We start from the raw sequence: 19,468 nt of genomic DNA, 5'->3' as shown, positions 1-19,468 counted from the left end.
TCACCCGGTCATTCATCAGACTGGGATAACAGACACAGATAAAGGCAGCTCCAGATTTAACTGAGAACAGCATTTCTCCAAAAGACAAGCTGTAGCTGAAAAATGATAACAACCTCTTTATTTGAGTGGCTACTGCTTTTTCATTCACTGAGATTCTTTGTTCTCTAAAATCATTAACTATCAGAAACTCTGCTGCCTGAAATCATATCAGTAAGTATAAAATATCCAACATTTGTCTGGAGGACGTAAGTATCTTTGACAGAGAGAAGCAGTCTTGATTTTAAACTAAGTGTAGAGCTTCAGATAAGGGCTATTTGGATACAACATTCCACATCCATTTTCATTTTGTGGTTCCCAAGTAAACCGGACTCTGAGCTCACTTTGTACACACAGCCCTGCTTTGCTTCCAGCTTACCTACACACTACTTCATTGAAAATTCACCTAAACTTTACTCTTCTCCTAAATACTATAATGACTATCTTTCCCCCGTTTCATGGCATGCCTCGTTTCTCTGGTGTGAAGTGTTTTCCCCCATTACCCCTGTTGCATTTGGGTTGATTCCAAATCAGCGACCTGTATAGATCACCCCTCCTCCCACCCCTCTCCCAGTATTTCCTAGGCTGTAATTTTTACAGGGGCAGACTGCCACATCTTTCTTTTAAGGAACAGCTGGTGAATTAGAACTGCCAGTCTTTCAGTTAGCCGTTTAGTTGTTAGCCCCTGTGCCACCAGGATTCCTTCTCTTTGCAAGGAGTCAAAAAGCCAGACTCAGTGGAACTACCAATTTGTCCCTGGTGACCTTTAGAAGTCAGGATTTTTATTCCTCAGCACGTAACTAGTACAAAGCAGGCAGTCAAATATGCTTATTCTAGTAGATTCCAAATTAGAGCTTGATTAGCTATGTTGATTATTGATTCTAGTCTCAGTTCTGTCAATAACTAATGAATTGGCTCATTTTAAGCAATTCTATGTACCTCCCTTGGTCTAGGTTTTCTCTTTTGTAAGACGAGGGGCTGTTTGTTTCAACCTAGATACTTCACTGCCGTAGGTCCATTCTGACTCATAGAGACCCTATAGGACTGGGTATAACCAGAAAGCCTCATCGGTGCCCCATAGAAGGGAGGGTTGGTGGTTTTGAACTACTGACTTTGTTAGCAACTAAAGCGTAACCCACTATGCCACCAGGATGCCCAACCTAGGGAAAGGCTTTGAACCCGAAGACTCAGGGTGTTCTTCTGGTCCTATAATATGTGCTTTTCTGAGCCTCAGTTTTGTAACTATTTAAATGAAGATAATATTGATAGCTGCAGTGCGGATATGGATTTTCCAGTGTTCTGTGAAGATCAAATTGCTTGCTACAAACCTCACTATCTTTTATCACCATTCCTTAACCTTTCTGGGGTTCTGTTTTGTTTTTGTATTTTTGAAGAATGAGGTTCTTTTCCAAGGACTAGTCTCTCCTAACAACACGCCCAAAATATGTGAGATGAAGTCACATTAATTGGCTCAAAATACATATAAGAAAAGAGGCTTAAAAGACATGAATTAGCTAACTACTCTATGGGCAAGAGCCTCAGGGGGAAAACTTATTCTGAGGACAAAACTCAAGGCACTCAGAAACTCGAGAACTAAAGGAGCATTTCTTCTCACATACAATTGACACGCCCAGTCCTGGATTAGGGCCCGCCCAGTGTATTCAATACGGCAGCGAAGCAGGGTCGTCGACCTAATGCGATTGCGCGAATTGAAACTCCGCCCAATAACATCTTCGCAGTTTTCTCCGCCTAGGTCGGCCTCAGCCCCCTCCCAACCTTGGCTGAGGGGCCCCGGGAGCTTGCAGGCCTTGGCCTTGGCGCGCATGCGCGGACGTCGGCCTCACTGAGCCCGTAGGCGGCGCCAGTCACATGAGCTGTGCGCCTGCTCCGCTCCCCCCCCTCCTCCACTGGGGAGTGTGAATGAAGCTCTGCCGGCTACGTGGGGCGCTCGCTCCACTTGGTGTCCTGGCCGCCAGAACCAACTGAGCGCCCCGCCCGCCGGTGGCGGACTCGGTCTCTGCCGCCTGTGACTCAGCCAGCGTCAGGTAAAGACAAAAGGGCTGTCCCCACCTCAACAGTTTCTTCGTGGCGCCGCTGGCTCCTGGCCCACCGCGCTGAACTCCCTTGAGTAGAGGCTCAGGGGGAGCGCTCTTCTGCCAGGCGGGACCCCCGCCCTGCGGCCGCTGCCTAACACTCGGAGGAGGGACTCGGGCAGTTCTAGCCGGTACCAGGCTGCATCTTCTCGGGAGCCCGGCCCTAGTCCTTCAGCTGGCCAAGCGAAGTTTCCGCGCACAGATAGATGGCTTTGAGGGTCAAAGCCCTGTCGAGGCCCCCTTCTCTCTTGCGCTGGACTCGCAGGTTTGTGTGTGTCTTCGAGAAGCTGAGTACAAACTCTTTGAAAAGTCGTTGCTGCGAGTTTCCCTTTTACCTATTCATGCGTGTGGATGGTTCTTTACCCTGAAAGGGAAAGCCTGTGTCTTTAGCCTGAAGTTCCTTTATCTGTATGAACATCTCAGCAAATCAGTTTCCTGGAGTTCCAGAGAAGTTGCATATGTGCTCCCTTGATAACATCGGTGTAAGCTGCTCTGAGGAAGGGGAAAACACAAGAGAAACCAAAGCGAATTCGCTTTACATAAACTTTGTCCATTATTAGCACCCACCCAAGTTTAGTTACAGAGATGGTAAATTTGGCCTTGTCTCTTTCGGTTCAAATCTGTACTCAACTGCCTGCAAAATTGTGGAGGGTGGGGGTGGGGGAAAAGGGGCATACTTCCAGCTTCCAGATAAGTCACCAGGGGCGCTTTTCCTTGGTGAGTTAATCCTGAGTATTGGAGTTCTTAGTTTTCCTCAATGTATGGAACCAAATAATTGTCTTTTCTCTGTCGGTATTTTGGAGATTACGGTTTATGTTTACCCCCCACCCCCCACCCCAAGGGCTAGAAGGATGATTCTCAATTTAACTTTCGTCTTCTGTGTTTGCATTTTCACTCATTCACTTTGAGAATGGAGGTGTTGATTAAAGCGACCTACTTTGATGTTCACTAGGTCAAAAGGTGAGGATTGTTTCTTAGAAAAGCAGATCGGTTTAGGAGCTGAGTCAGGAAGACCAACTTATTAAGAAGTTGTTTAAATGGGCAAGCAACGTGTACTAAACCACTCAATCAAAGCAATCAGTCAACCATGGCACTTTCTTTCTCCCTGCTGTTAGGTGCCATTGAGTGGGTTTCAGTCTCTGCAACCCTTTGTATGACAGAAAGAAACACATTTGAACCCATTGTTCTAGGCATGGTGTCACTCCATCTCTTTGAAGTCTGCAATTTCACTGACCTTCCACTTTTCCTAGCATAATGTCCTTCTTCAATAATGTTCCACAGAACAGGCTCACCACCCTCACATTTCAGGAGCATTCCCAGCTGTACTTCTTCCAAGTCCGGTTTGCTCATTCTTTTGGCAGTCTGTTCGGTGTTCTTCACCAATATCGCAACTCAGATGCATCAGTTCTTCTCCAGCCTTTCTTACTCACTGTCCCAGACATGTGAGGCAGTTGAGAATACTATGGCATGGGTCAGGCACACTTTAGTCTAAGTGACATTTTTGCTCTTTAGCACATTTAAAGAGTTCTTTTGCTGCTTTTTCCAATGCAAAAGTAATATCTTGGCTGCTGTTTCCAGGGGTGGATTTTGATGTTAAGTGAAATGAAATCTTTGACAACTTCTATTTTTTATCCTTTGTTTCTTGCTGTTTATTGCACCAGTGAGTTCCTTTCATATTTTTGCAACAGGCAGTGTCCAGTTATGAATGAGATCCCTTCTTCAGTGTTTCTTTTAAGTTAAATCTGTTGGTAAGTTGAAACAGGTGTGTAGACCTTACTTTGCTTTGCCATAGTACTTTGCCAAGCCTTGATGGCACTGTGCGACAAACTCTGGGCTGCCAGCTGCTAGATCGACAGGAGAAAGATGGGGCTGTCAGCTCCTGTAAGGTATTTACAGTCTCTGAAAACCCTAAGGAGCCGTTCTACTCTGTCCTTTATGGTGGCTATAAATAAGAATTGACTCAGTGGCAATGGGTGAGTGGTGGGTAGTCTAACTTTAATTTGGCAGGGGTGGGGAACTTATTTTCGGCCAGGGGCCATTTGGATATTTATGACATCATTCACATCCCTACAAAATTATCAACAATAAAATTAGCCTGCTAAAATTGGTCAAACATTTCATTAACTCACTCCTAATGTGGTGGTTGGAAGTGCTTCTCTTCGGTGAGGGGTGTGATGTTAGCTGGTCTGGATGACTGCGCGGGCCTCACATTCCCTACTCCTGTTTAGTGCGAGAAAAGACTTGAGGCCTTTTCCATGATTCAGGTATTCCAAATGAAGCAAGTGAAGGTAATATTGATGAGTTTATTGCAAGTAGGGGTTGATTCAGTCATTTCAAAGTGAGAGCAAATTTACAGACTATTGAAGGACAAGTATGAGCTGCTTCTTAGACTTTTTAACGTGAGGACTCAGCTATAGTATTGTGCTATGAATGGATTTGAAGTTTGAAAAATAGGAATTAACGGAATTGATTTCGTTTTACTTAAACTGGTCTCATATATTTCTCTCCTTTTTGGCTTGCTTTCCTCCTTGGGTTATAAAAGCAATATATGCTCACCGTGGTGGCATATTGGTTAATCGTTGTGCTGCTAACCACACGGTCAGCAGTTCAAAACCACTTGCTGCTTCTAGGGAGAAAGATGAGGCTTTGTACTTCCATAAAGAGTCTCAAAAACTCACAGGAACAGTTCTATTCTGACTTAAAGGATCAGGTCACTATGACTTGATGGCAGCAAGTTTGTTTTTTAATAGGAAGTTTGTAAGTCATAGGGAATTATAATGAAGTGGTGAGGAAGAGCCATGACCTAAACACCATTGTTCTTAATTTTTTATTATGATCCCCTCCTTTTTTTTACCTTATGCCAAATTTATTTTTAAAACTTGAAGTGTTCACAACATTTTCTCTCCTTTCTACTGATTTTAAATGTAAAGTTGGGTACTGAGGGGGTAGGCTATTAATAAAGATCTCCTCCTTCCCCAAAGCCTGGAGTGTCAAATTTGGAAAGATTCATAATGCTCATTGACCACCCCATCTAACCTTTGAGATTCTGAATCGAGTTTACTGAAGATCCAGAGATTTATGCAGAATTGAACAACACTGAGTGGCAAAATGAACTGACTGTAGATCTCCCAATTCTATTTCTCTTCAGTAATTTCGTGGTGCTTGGGGGAAACACGGTGCTGTCTAGGCCTGTAAAGAGAGATTCAGCGAATGACAGGAGATACTTTCATTTATATATTAATTTTTATACGTTAATTTTTCAGGCTTGGGACTTTAGGGACTTCTGGAAAGCAGGAACACACCTTCCATCTCTACCTGATTCAAGTTTCTCTGCTAAACGTGGGGCTTTTGGAAACCCTGAGACTGTGACACCAGCCTGGGAGAAGAGAGGGTCAAGATGGCTTTGTGGCATGGTAAGAAATTAGTGCTATTCTTCCAACTGGTTTTTCCGCCTCCTCGATGATCTTCCACTCTTACCCAGCCCTCCAAGCTAGTGGCAATTTTCCAGGTGTTTCTTTAATCTGGCAAGGACATAGCACATTAGCGTAAAAGAATTTGCTGCTAGCCAGACGTACAGGTTATTTTAAAGTAGAGGTAAAAGAATTTGCTGCTAGCCAGAAGTACACATTATTTTAAAGTAGAGGTAGAGGGGTAAAGGGAGGGAGAAGGAGCATTTTAAAAGAACTTCATTTAAACATGCATGCAGGGGTTATATATGAGGAAACAGGACTTTTTTCATATTTGTGCTTTTCATCTGTTTATGATACATTTTTATCACAAGATTCTCAAAGGTGGGGGGACAGATAACAGCATCCCTGGTTTCCTCTTCTCAATAAAAACTTTCCTGGGACTTACACAGTTTGTAAAAGCTTATTTAATAATGTTGGTTTGTTTGCATTTGAAAACTAGAAGAGAAATTTCCTGTCTTAGTCATTTGAACTACCCGAGAGTAAAGCTCAAGAACATGCTGGCTTGTAGAGTTAACTCTCCGGTAAACCTGTGAATTGATACCACATAAAACTTTAATATTTATTTTTTAGTGGGCTTTTAGTATTGTGCTCCTCAGAAGCACAAGAATCTCCAAGGTTGTGTGGGATTCTTGTGTTTATCAAAAGAGGGTGTTGGTTAAAAAAAAAAAAAGTACACACAGGCACTATCCAAGAGGTTGAGGACTACTTCGTTGAGTAGAATGAAATCGCTTGAATCCCTATAGATATTCAGCAGGTAAGTTTATTTTTGGTCAAATATGTCCCTTAACAATGCCTTACTTTGCTAGTTTAAAGTATTTTTGATGTATAAGAGTAGTCAACTTGAAAATACTTCAAGGGGCCTCACAAAGCTCATGGAAGCATGGAATTAAAAGATAATGGAATTTTCCCATGAGCTTTGTGAAGTCCCATCTTATTTGTTGAAATGGAATTTGGTGTGTATACCTTCTTCGACTCACACAGTGGATAGAACAGTTTGCATATACCTGCTTACGATCTGATGCATTTATTCATTCAGCAAACAAAATACAAAGATGAATGAGACACACAACTCTGAAGGGAGAGAGAGACATATGAACAAAAATTTAAGTCACATTATGTGAGTGTTACGAGAGGGACAGGTGCAAAATGCTATGGAAGGTCAGAGACAAGCATGATGGACACACACACTAACTTTACGGTGGTATGTGTGTGCATGAAAAAGTATTGCTACAAAAATCATATAAATGTTTACGAAACAACAATATGAAAATGTTTCTCAACATGTTCACCATCTAGGTCCCTACACTTAAGAAGGCGGTGTTTCCGTATCTCGAGCCCTTCCCTGAAGGAATATGTACCCTTTGATCTGTTTCACATCAAAACAACTTTGACATCCCCAAGGGACTCGAATCCTGTTAAATGTTCTATGCGTTTTAGGAACAAAAACATCTGAAAGGGAAAAATTAGGGCTGTAGGGTGAAAGTGGTAAGGTTTCTTAATGGGATTCTTGTAGGAACATCCTTGCTATTCTGGAAGAATGAGCAAGTATATTGTCATGATGGGAAAAAAATCCATTGTGCAACTTTACTTGCTTTTTTCTCACCAATGCAGTTTTCTATTTTCTTCAAACTTCTTCCCAATAAGCCCTTGTGATTGTCCTGTGCCTTTTGAGAAAATCTGTCAAGATTAACTCTTTGGAATCCACCTCCCCCCTTGCCAAACAGGCACAATAACCTCTGAGCTGACCCCTTTGCCTTAAATTTAACTGGCTCAGTAGCTTCCCCTCAAAAGTTACCATTTTGATTGGGATTTTTTTTGAAGTCACCCTCATGAGAGTAAGAACTTGTCTGTAGCCGTCTACTGATCACAGAGTCATGTTTAAACAAAAAAAATTTTGGACTAACCTATATATATATGAACTGAAACTGTAGTAGCAATATTTTAGACTCACCGCATAAGTATACCTACACATGTTCATGTGCACACACACAAGAGAGCTTTAAGAAGTTCTTGGAAAAATTCCACTTTCTTTTAATTTCCCTCTACTACACACTTTTTGAAGCTCCCTCATAGGCATAGTTCTACTGTCATAGAGTTTACAGGCTAGGGTTTTGGATTAATGGGGAAATGATTTATTGAGTAGTGTACTGAAGTAATAATAATTAATTTTGAAAAGTTGACACCATCGTAAAGTTAGAAGGATTTATTTTCGTTTTTTAAGGAGGATTTAAGCCCCTTCTTTATAAAAGCGGGTTCATTTAAATGATTTGATTTTAAAAATTATTTTTAGTTAATCATTTTATTGGGGGATTCTTACAGATCTTATGACAATCCATTATTCAATAGTATTAAGCACACTTGTACATATGTTGCCATCAATATTTCCAAAACAATTTCTTTCTGCTTGAGCCATTGGCATCCTATTTTTTCCACCTTCCTCCCCCACCTGCCATCCCTCCTGAATCCTCGATCAATTATATATTATTATAGTTGTTTCGTGTCTTACACTGTCCATTGTCTCCCTTCACCCATCTTTCTGTTATTTGTCCTTGGGGGGGGAGGGCGTGACTATATACCCAACCTTGTGATGGGTTCCCGCTTTCTCCCCCAATTTGTGGTGATTAAAAATATTCCTGTAAAGCCTCTTTGTTCTAAATTTTAATTCAGTCTTAACACCTGAACCTTTAAAAAGGAATGCTCTGTAGGCAGTAATAATATGTAATCCCAATTGCAGACTACTACATTAAAGGGTTAACAGTTTGCAAAAAAGGAGAAATAATAAAAGTTAGAAATTATAGGAGATAAAAAGATCAATATGTGAATGTAAATAAAAATATTACTGTGAAATCATAGAAAACTTCATTAAATATAAAAATAAAGGAGAATATTTGTTATAATCTTAGAAGAAGTGAATGATTCCATAAACTCAAGGGGTGAATGATAAACATCTTAGTTCATTTCCCAGGATTAAAGTTATATACATTACTTAATAAGCCTGCAATTGTCATCTCAGAGTATAAAGCATGAAGATATCTTAATGTAGTTCTCCTTTCTCTAAAGGACTTCAAATGATTGAGATCCTGAGATGCTTTATATTCATTTGTATTCTTAGGACCATTATATGTTAAGATGATTTAAAATTATAGCCAATTGAATTTTAAATATTTCATTTGACTTTTTCTTATTTGACCAAGCATCATCCTGATATTTTACTGAATAAGAAAATACTTTCTTAAAAACCAATGTATTTACCATTCTAGTTTCTGTATTCTCCATCAATATAATAATCAATAATGCCTCAACAAAGTACTTTTGAAGTAGGGAAGATATTTGTATATGTAATATCAAAGGTAGAATAATAAAGAACAAGGTATAATATAATAGGCAATATAAAATTCAGTATTTTTGCACAAAACCATTACATTAATGAGAAAACTAGAAACAATTGCAAGACTCATATATACATAATATAAACAGATTTCTAGAGCAATACGAAAATTAAAATGTCTGATGAACATGAAAAGTATTCTATCTCAGTAATAATAAAAAAAGGGTAATTTAAATGACATACCATTTTCTCCATTATAATTTACAGAGAAAAAGAAATATCAAAACTGAGTGCTGACAACTATTCGTGGAAGCATGCATTCTTACACACTTCTGGTGGGAATGTCTATTTGTAAATATATATCAAAACTTTTTAAAAGGTGTGGGTTTTTTTGGTGTTTGCTTTTGGATACAGAAGTTCTTTTCCTTGGAATTCAGTTTAAGGAAGTACTTAATGATGTATCAGTAAATTATTATATTGAAATGTGCAAAGACCTGGAGTTAGGAAAACTAAAAGAGAAGAACACACTCGGCATTGCTCAAGCTGAAAGTACTAAAGAAGAAATTCAAGTCTTGAGTTTCAATATTAAAGTCTTCTCTAGTCAAAATATTGAAGCATTAAAAGAAGACGGAAGGATACACTAATTGCTGTACTAAAAAAGAATTAGTTCACATTCAAACATTTCAGGAGGTGGCATATAATCAAGAACCAATGGTTTTGAAGGAAATAGTTCACTTCAGGGCACTGGGAAAAAGCAAGGCTCCAGTAATTAATGAAATACAAATTGATATGTTTCAACAAATTAATGCAACAATGGAGGTGCTCATTCTTCTGTGCCAAGAAATTTGGAAGACGCTATCTGGCCCACTGAATAGAAGAGACCCATATTTGTGTTCATTCCAAAGGTGATCAAACAAAATGTGAAAGTTGTATAATATAATTATATAACACTTCATTGTGCTCATGTAGAATCTGTATATAGACCTAGAGGCAGTTGTTTGAACAGAGCAAGAAGAAAATACTTAGTTTAAAATTAAAGAAGGTGTGCATCAGAGCTGTTTCCTTTTACCATACTTCTTCAATCTGTGTACTGAGCAAATAATTCAGGAAGTTCGACTGTATGAACAACATAGCATTAGAACTGGTGGAAGACATGTTAATCACCTGTGGTATGCAGAGGACAGAACTTTGCTTGCTGAAAGAGAGGGAACTTGAGGCACTTGCTGATGAGGATCAAAGACTTAACCAGGATGATTATACATCAATATAAAGAAAGTAAATGAACCAGTAAGCTACACCATGATTAACAGAAACATTGAAGGTAATTTTACTTGAGTCCACAATCAAAGCCCATGGAAGCTGCAGTCACAAAATCAAATTGATTATTGTATTGTGCAAATCTTCAAAAAGCCTCATTAAAGTGTTAAAAAGCAAAGTTAGTACTTTGAGGATTAAAGTGCACTTGACTCAAGCCAGGGTATTTTCATTTTTTTTTTTTTGCTTTTAAAATTACTAACTTTATTTTTCAGCAGTTTAAAAAAAATCATTTTATTGGGGGCTCATATAACTCTTACCACAATCCATACATACATCAATTGTGTAAAGCACATTTGTACATTCGTTGCCCTCATCATTCTCAAAGCATTTGCTCTCCACTTAAGCCCCTGGCATTAGGTCCTCTTCCCCGCCCCCTCCCTGCTCCCCTCTCCCTCATGAACCCTTGATAATTTATAAATTATTATTTTGTCATATCTTACACTGTCCAACATTACCCTTCACCCACTTTTCTGTTGTCCATCCCCCAGGGAGGAGGCTATATGTAGATCCTTGTAATCAGTTCCCGTTTCCAACCCACTCTCACTCTGCACTCCCAGTATCGCCACTCACACCACTGGTCCTGAAGGGATCATCCGCCCTGGATTCCCTGTATTTCCAGTTCCTATCTGTACCAGTGTACATCCTCTGGTCTAGCCAGACTTGTAAGATAGAATTGGGATCCTGATATTGGTGGGATGGAAGCATTTAGGAACTAGAGGAAAGTTGTATGTTTCATCGTTGTTACACTGCACCATGACTGGCTTGACTTTTCCCTGTGACCCTTCCATAAGGGGATGTCCAATTGTCTACAGAGGGGCTTTGGGTCTTCACTCCACACTCCCCCTCATTCACAGTGATATGATTTTTTGTTATTTAATGCCTGATAACTCATCCCTTTAACACCTCGTGATCATACAGGTTGGTGTGCATCTTCCATGTGAGCTTTGTTGCTTCTGAGCTAGTTGGCCGCTTGTTTATCTTCAAGCCTTTAAGACCCCAGATGCTATATCTTTTGATAGCCAGGCACCATCAGCTTTCTTCACCACATTTGCTTATGCACCCATTTGTCTTGATAGCTAGGCACCATCAGCTTTTTTCACCACACTTGCTTATGCACCCATTTGTCTTCAGCGATCGTATCGGGGAGGCGAATGCCAGAGTATTTTCAATGGCATCATGTGCAAGTGAAAATGATAATGAATAAGTACGACAGAAGAATTGATGTCTTTAAATTGTGGTTTGGGTGAAGCATATTGAATATACCATGGACTTGCAGAAAAGTGGACAAATCTGTCTTAAAAGAAGCACAGCCAGAATATTCCTTAGAAGGGAGGATAGTGAGACTTTGTCTTGGGCACATTATCTTGAGAGACTAGTCTCTGGAAATTATATTTGGTAAAATTAAGTGTCAGGGATAAGGAGGACGACCCTCAACCTGATGGAGTGACTGCAACAGCTCAAACTTAGGAGTGATTGTGAGGATGTTACTAGACTGGAGAGTGTTTCATTCTCTTGTATATGGAGTCACTAGGAGCCCGAAGAACTGAGTTGATGGCACCTAACAGCAACAACAACAGGAGTTGTTCATAAGCCTGGGGACTGCCTATATTTACTTTACTTGTTGCTATTGAGCTGATTCCAATTCATAGTGGCCCTGTAAGTAGAACTGACTCATAGGGTTTCCAAGCTGTAAATGTTTACAAAAGTAGACTGCTCTATCATTTCCCATAGAATCGGTGGTATGTTTGAACCTCTGACCTTTTAGTTCTCAGCCAAGCGCTTGACTACTGTGTCACCACATCTCCTACTTATTTAAATGTTCCTCAGTTTCCACAGTGCTAGCTAGTCAGTTCTGACTCTTGGTAACTCCCATCTATGTCAGAGTAATAATGTGTGTCAGAAGGTTTTCAATAGTTGGGTGTAGTATTAAATGTGGGGGGTGAGGGGGCCAGCCCCCACCGCTACTACTACCTACGGGTTCAGTAAGCACAATTGTATGGTTGAGATATCTATATCTATATCTATCTATATTATATTAAAGTCATCGAGAGCATGAGAGATAAAAGAGATATTACAATGATGCAGTCAGGCACATTACATGGTAGCATTGCTCACCTTCGCCCCACTTGGTGGTCCTTGTGGGGGGAACCCGGCTACTAGAGCAGGAGCAGCCTCGGGGACCGAGAACTGGGGAGCCTCTCCTGGCCCGAGAGCCAGAGAGGGCCCTGGGAATCGGGGAGAGCCTCCTTTCTTTATTGCTAACCACGCATTATATCACTTTAAGGGGACATGATTACAGAATCACACGTCACAGGAAGGGGCATACACATTATAGGAAGGGGATCTATGATAGGTATAAGCATAACAGGAAGGGGATGAGCTAGGGTTGTGCCCATAGGAATGGGAAGGTCTAGGGGTTTACATGTGACAAGATGGGCGGACCCTAGATTCATGATGGCAGCCTAACCTTGGTCATCCTTGGGCGGGTTTGACCTCTCTGGTGTCTCCTACAAGGAAACAGACAACTACTATCCTTATCAGAAGGGAGTGGGCCCTACTTGTTGTGGGATAAGCAGTGGTGTCTACTTGGTCTAGACAGCTGATAACTCTCAGGGAGAATGACCCCCAATCCACTCCTGATGACCTCCAAGTGTACAGTCATTCTCAAGCATCTAAGTCTGGTATATATTTGGGGAGACAGCTTGAAAGAAATCCTGTTTCCCACAGTTGGGTTTTAAAAAATAAACCACATGGACTTTTTCCCTAAGGTGCGTCTAGAAGACTTGAACCTTCAGTCTTAGCAATCAAGCACTTACCCTTTCACACCACTCAAATCCACTGATGTCAAGTGATGCTTGTAGGGCATTTCCAAGGTTGTAAATCTTTACAGGAGCAGACTGCCACATCTTTCTCCCTTGGCACTACAGCCGAGAGCTTAACCATTGTGCCACCTCGGCTCATTTGCACCACTTGGGACTCCTAAATAAGGATAAGATAGTAATGAAACTAGTGTAAGGTGACCAGATTTTAACATTGGTAAAGCGGGACACCATTGATAAAACTCATATCCTGGCAAAATAGCCACATGGCAGCCAAAAACTGTATACCCTAGCTTGTCGTGCATTCTTTAAAAAAAATCGGGACTTTTAAAAAACGCCGCAGTACGTGGGACACATTGTTAAAAATCGGGACTGTTCCACCAAAAGCTGGACGTCTGGTCACCTTAAACTAGTGGTTCTCAACGTTTATGCCCCCTAAACTCACCTGATGCTCTTTGAAACCCCCCAGAGCCCTCACTCCCAAACCAAGTAAATAATAATCTCTGGGAATAGGACACAGATATCAGTATTTTTGGAGCTCCCAAGGAATTCCAGTGTGCAGACAAATATGGAATCCACTGAGCCAATCCTTAGGATTTATGGGAGGAGTAAGTAAGAAAATCACTATGCATGGTATATGTTAAATATTTAATACATGATGACGATGGCTGATGTTGGGTGCCATTGTGTGCATTTCCACTTATAAGGAGCCTAAATAACACAGAAGAAATGCTTCATAGGGTTTTCTAGACTGTAATATTTATGGAAAGAAGCCTTGGTAGTGCTGTGATTAAGCACTCAGCTGTTAACCAGATGGTCTGTAGTTTGACTCCACCAGCTATTCCATGGGAGAAGATGTGGCAGTCTGTGTCCACAAGGATTTACAGCCTTGGAGACCCTATGAGGAAATTCGACTCTGTCCTGTAAGGTCACCATGAGTTGGAATTGACTTGATGGCAACAGATTTTGTTTTAGTAATCTTCTGGGGAGCAGATCATCAGGGCTTTCTCCGAATATCAGCCTTTATGTTCGTAGCTGAGCATTATACTCTTTTAGTATATGAAGGGGCTTTAAAAAGTTCATGGAAATGGAATTGGATGTGACTTTTATGTGTCGTTGTGTAATATAAAGAAAAATCTGAGAGGATATACAGGAAAATAAAAATTACTGTTAACATTTCAGCTTATATTTCCATTTTCCATAAATACCATGGATTACTTGGTTACTTTAAAGAGTACATTTTCAGAAGGTAATATCAGAGATATATACACAGCTTTATAACAATAAGAACCTGGTCGTGAGGTTTCTATAATAGTGGAGAGTAGATCAATTGTGGCATGTCCATACCATGTAATACAGGAAGATCTCTGCAATATAGTAGAAAATGACAAAGTATGGAATTATGACACTTGTATCTTTTTATTGAAATGTGTGCTTCTTTCTGTGTGTTCCCTTGTTTCATATGTACCTATGAATGTCAAGGTAAGTATAGAAAGAAAGGAAATGTTCCAGACTTGTTGAAATGATTGTGTATAAGATGTAGAGTATGCTTTTTCCTTTTTGAACATACTTTTTAAAATTTTATGTAAGGAAGATGTTTTAACTTGTATAACTAGAAATAATTGATTGTAAAATGATATTAAAATAAGAGTAAACTCTGAAGGAGTGTCTTCAAAGAATGAAGTGTGAAGGCTTCTGGACAACTGCTTCAGCCACTCTCTGCTCCTCTCAACCTTCCACATGGGACGGAAAGAAAGAAAGCAAGCCTCTGAAGATTTGGTTAGAGCCACTATTTGCGATTAATACTTACTCAGGTACTCATAATTTTTGGCCATCTCTACTATTGACTCACCAAACCCTCCTGGCAGTAAGAGTAGGGATCTAATGTAGGGATTGCATAATAAAATGAGATGGCAGAATAAGTCAGGGTTAGCCTAAAAACAAAGCGGTGGAAAGTTGTAGTAAAACCAATAGTTGTAAAATGAGAAGCAGTTCTGTTGGCATCAAATTCTAAGGAATTCGGTGTTTTAACATTGCAGATTTGTGTGTGTGTGTGTGTGTGTGTGTGTGTGTGTGTCAGCACATCATGGAGTATTTGTAAATACTTTGGTGATCTAGGTAACATAAGGGGGCCAGGGGTGAGCATCACAAAGCAGTCTGTGAATTGATGTCCGAGCTTCATTATGAAATCTGTGTAGTTATGTGGCTTTGAAAAGAAAGTGACATAGCTGCAGGAATAAATCAGAGCTGATTCCCCCCTCCCCCCCAAATTATCTGACACTTAGAGTAGGCACTGAAGAAATAAATTGTTAATCTCTCTTTGCTTATTACCCTGAACAACTCCCGGGCTGATAGGGTGTATTGGCCTGTAAAACACAAGTTAAAAGAGTAGTTGTTCTTTACGAATCAACCATTCTTTCCCAAGCACACAATGGGGGAATGAGCACAGACCTTGGAATAAAATCTGAACTCTGGGTCTGCCATTGGATGTCAAAGTTACCCTACTTTCTAAAGCCTCAATCGACTCCTCCGAAGTCATTAGAATTGCAAAGAGCACAAACTCTGGAAGTACATTTTCTGAGTTTGAATCCAAAGCTATTGACTTTGGACAAGTTATTTTAATCTCTTTGTGCCTCACCCTCCTCATCTGTAAAGTGGGGTTAATAATACTGTCTACTCAGGATAATTGGGAGGATGAAATGAATACACATAGTCCTTTGAACAGATAAGCACTCACATGCATATACATATACGCTCATACGTGCACCTATGTATACACTCATACATATACACAGATAAGCACTTACATGCATGTACACTCATATACATAGCCCTTTGAACAGATAAGCACGCATAAATGTTGACTTTTACTATTATACAATGTGATAGGATGCTTATTTCACAAGTTTGTGTGTAGCATGAGATAGACATCGACATGTCTATGGCCTGTAGTTTCTGATTGTATTAGAATTGTGACATTAAAAATAAAAATTAGATCTGTTGTAAAAGAAATGCTTTTAAACTGGAAAGACTCGTTAGAGGTGCTCTTGACTCAAATTTCTTATCTTCTCTAAAGGAAGAACCTGAGACCCAGTGAGACATACTCTAGGACACACAGATATGCACTGAGCCAGAACGACACCGTGGATCTCCTGTTGAGCTCCCTCACACACACTCACCCAAGTACTCTCTTTCTGTTTACCCAAATAACGCTATTGCATTAAACTAGCTCCCCTAGGATTGAGTGTTTAATAATTTCCTGTTATATAGCTTGCTTTACTATGCTCTTTTGTTCCTTTGAAAAGTTTGGTTTTTCGCCCTCAAAGAATTGCTTTAAAAAAATTTCAGTGAGGTTTCCAAGGGTGTGTAGGTTTTCTGTCTCATTCCTTCTTTTCGTACCCTTTTCACTATGTTAGTATTTTTTAAAGTAAACTGTAGGTTCTTATGTCTTAACCAGAATTATGATTCAAAGTTTCCTGTTTCCTGTATTGCTGTTCTGTGCATGTGTTGGAGTTGGGGGAAGACAGAACTAGAAAGTTTCACTATGGGTAGCAACAAATGTCAATTTTTCTTCCTATTTTTTATACTGTCTATTACCATTCTTGGTGTTTATAGATCTGTGACCAGACCAAAGAAGCTAATGTAGAGTTAAACATCTGAGATAACATCCTTAATAATATTATATTTGGTGCTTTCCTACTCAGTACCATTTAGGACTTATTTATTTAGGATTTCTGCCCTGGCTACTTCCATGAGGAACAAAATTGCAACATAGAACAATTTGTAATCAATCCAGGGCAGGGACAAATCACTGGAAATAAAATAGATAATACCAGGCATGGGAGGTTTTCTGGATGTTGAACTCTCCTCCCCTACTTTTTTCTTCTTCTCTGGCCTCCCCATTCAAAAAAGATAGACACATGAAATCACACCATTGAAATATTCTGGCTAAAAAAGGGGGTCAGATATAGCAAAAACCCTGTACCATGTTTTCTGCCAAAGCCTTCTGGTCTTTTTATTGCACTGGCCTGACCTGTGACCACCACTCAACACTCAGTATTCCCAAGTCGAAATCGTGGCCTTTTCTATGTAGTTGGAGAATGGTTAGAGGCTGGTGGGTAGAGGAATTGCTGTCATCCAAACCCCCAACTCTTTGAAGATATTTTTTGCCTCGAGTCTCATGCTCTAGTAATAATAATAGCAGTCCCATTTCCTCTTACATTATTTATACTGATTTTACCACCATCCACTAGAGCTCAAACCTGAAAATCTGAGAGGCATAGTTTTATATTTAATTGCCCTCCCTAAAGTTTGTGTTACAGATCCTAAGCTCTGTGACTGTGGTTTTGATCCCCTTTGAGAATGAGTACTTTTGTTATGTTAATGAGGCAGGATTTGTGTAGGTTGTGTCTTGAATCGATTTCTTGATAGATAAAAGAGATTAAGGGCAAAAACAAAGATAGGGGATAAGATTGCTAGAAAGCTACATGGAGAACTCTAAGGAACCAGGAAGCAGAAGCTGAAGAGAGGAGGACCTTCCTCCAGAGCTGAGAGAGAGAACAGGGAATACCTGGAAATGGCTATCTGAATTCAGACTTCTAGCCTCTTAAATAGTGAGGACATACATTTCTATTTGTTAAAGCCATCCACAATCCACTTCTGGTGACCTATGTCCTTTTAGAGAAGAAAGCATTTCTGGCAAAAACCTATTGGACTTTTAATGATCAACTTAAGGGTTACCTCTTCTGTGTATTTTTTTTTTAATGAAACCTCTCCCATCCTCTGGTAAAATTAGCCTTTCCCTTCTTTGTGTGTTTTTGTACTCTGGTGTGTACCCCTCAAGGGTAGTGGCTGCATTTTTCCAATACTTTGTTATGCATATCTGCTATGTGCTAGATATTATGTGGGTGCTGAGGTTATAACAGTGAGTGTAGAAGTCATGAATTTTGCCCTTCTATGCTTTATAGTAGGGTACAGGGTAGTTGAAATGTAAGTGAATTAATACTCAACTATGTAATTATAGTGTTGTAAGTGCTATGAAAGTGAAGTACCTTGAGAAGAAATAATAGATAAGGCTTAATTTACTTGGGAAAGGGGATATGAGGAAGTGACAAGTTCAACTGCGATCTAAAAGATGAATAGGATTTATTCCAGCAGCGACTTGGGGGAATAGCATTCCAAGCAGAGGAAGAGAAGCGGAAATCCCTGAAGGTGAAAAGAACCTGGGTGCTTCCCAGTATAGTCCAGTGTGGCTAGGCTATATTGAATGTGCTATAAAAGGCAATGAGATACAATTAGAAGGGTGAGCAAGGAGCAGATCATTCAAGGATTTATATGCCATTACCAGGTATCCAAAGTGCATTGGATAAGATAACATAATTACTGAATGAGAAGGGAGTCTCTCATACTTCTCATACATCTTCATACACCAAAAACCTAATAGAGAGTGCCCCACACATTGTATATTGTATGTACTCATTGAGTCTTTATGGTGACTCTGTTGGGTAAGGGTTGGACTGCTAATTGCAGTCTCCACTTGATAGCAGTGAGTTTTGGGGGTTTTGTTTGTTTGTTAATGGCCTTGTCTCATGATTGCCTTGAAAACCAAATGAGATAAGCTATGTTAAGGTGCTTTGCCAAATCTAAAGTGTTAAACTCCTGAAAAAGAGGAAGATCCTAAGCAAGCTGGATTGACATAGTGGCTGCAACAATGGGTTCAAACATAAGAACAATTGTGAGGATGGTGCAGGACCACCGGGTGGTGTTTCGTTCTGTTGTATACAGGGTTGCTATGAGTCAGAACTGACTCAATGGTACCTAACAGCAACAAATTCTAGGCATGATTCACTAGATTTCTTTGTAGTAACAGTAGAATACTGTTTACTTTTCTCTGTAAAACTAGGAAAATCTCTCAGATCTTTACATGCCACAAATATGCCAATGTACTGAATCCTTTTGTCAAAGTGTCTCTCCATTGCTAAATCTAGGACCAGTGCTTTAACTATAAAACTCACTGCCTTCTAGTTGATTCCGACTTATAGAAACCCTAATAGGATAGGTTGGAACTGCAACTGAGTTTCCAAAACTGTAATTTCTTAGTGGAAGTAGAAAGCCTCATTTTTCTCCCAGTGGTTTTGAGCTGCCGACTTTGCAGTTAGGAGCCCAGCCCATAACCATTAAGTCACCATAAGCTTAAAGTATGGCAAAAAGAAACCACCTGATATCACACCCTTATGTAGTACCCCTGGTGTTAATGTTAAATCAGCAATTTTTTTTATGTCAAATTAGCTTTATTTATTTATTTATTTATTAAAACATTTTATTAGGGGCTCATACAACTGTTATCGCAATCCATACACACATCAATTGTGTAAAGCGCATTTGTACATCATTCTCAAAACATTT

The 19,468-nt window shown here is 39.9% G+C and overlaps 1 protein-coding gene across 1 annotated transcript in view; it reads left to right on the top strand.

Moving 5' to 3' along the window:
• Nucleotides 1–2,001: 2,001 nt before the first annotated feature.
• CLCN5 (chloride voltage-gated channel 5) overlaps nt 2,002–19,468 on the top strand; it is a 195,716-nt gene continuing 178,249 nt past the window's right edge. Inside the window, exons 1-2 of the mRNA XM_045288271.1 lie at nt 2,002–2,081; nt 5,393–5,542. Coding sequence (XP_045144206.1) covers nt 5,527–5,542 — 16 coding nt within the window. The 5' untranslated portion in view covers nt 2,002–2,081; nt 5,393–5,526. The remainder of the gene's footprint in view (nt 2,082–5,392; nt 5,543–19,468) is intronic.

This window comes from Echinops telfairi, unplaced genomic scaffold (assembly GCF_000313985.2).
Source record: "Echinops telfairi isolate 266 unplaced genomic scaffold, ASM31398v2 ScPeMD7_19;HRSCAF=73, whole genome shotgun sequence".
NCBI classification, from domain to species: Eukaryota; Metazoa; Chordata; class Mammalia; order Afrosoricida; family Tenrecidae; genus Echinops; species Echinops telfairi.
The sequence above is the reverse complement of the archived record's forward strand: the minus strand, read 5'-3'. Positions and strand labels throughout refer to the sequence as shown.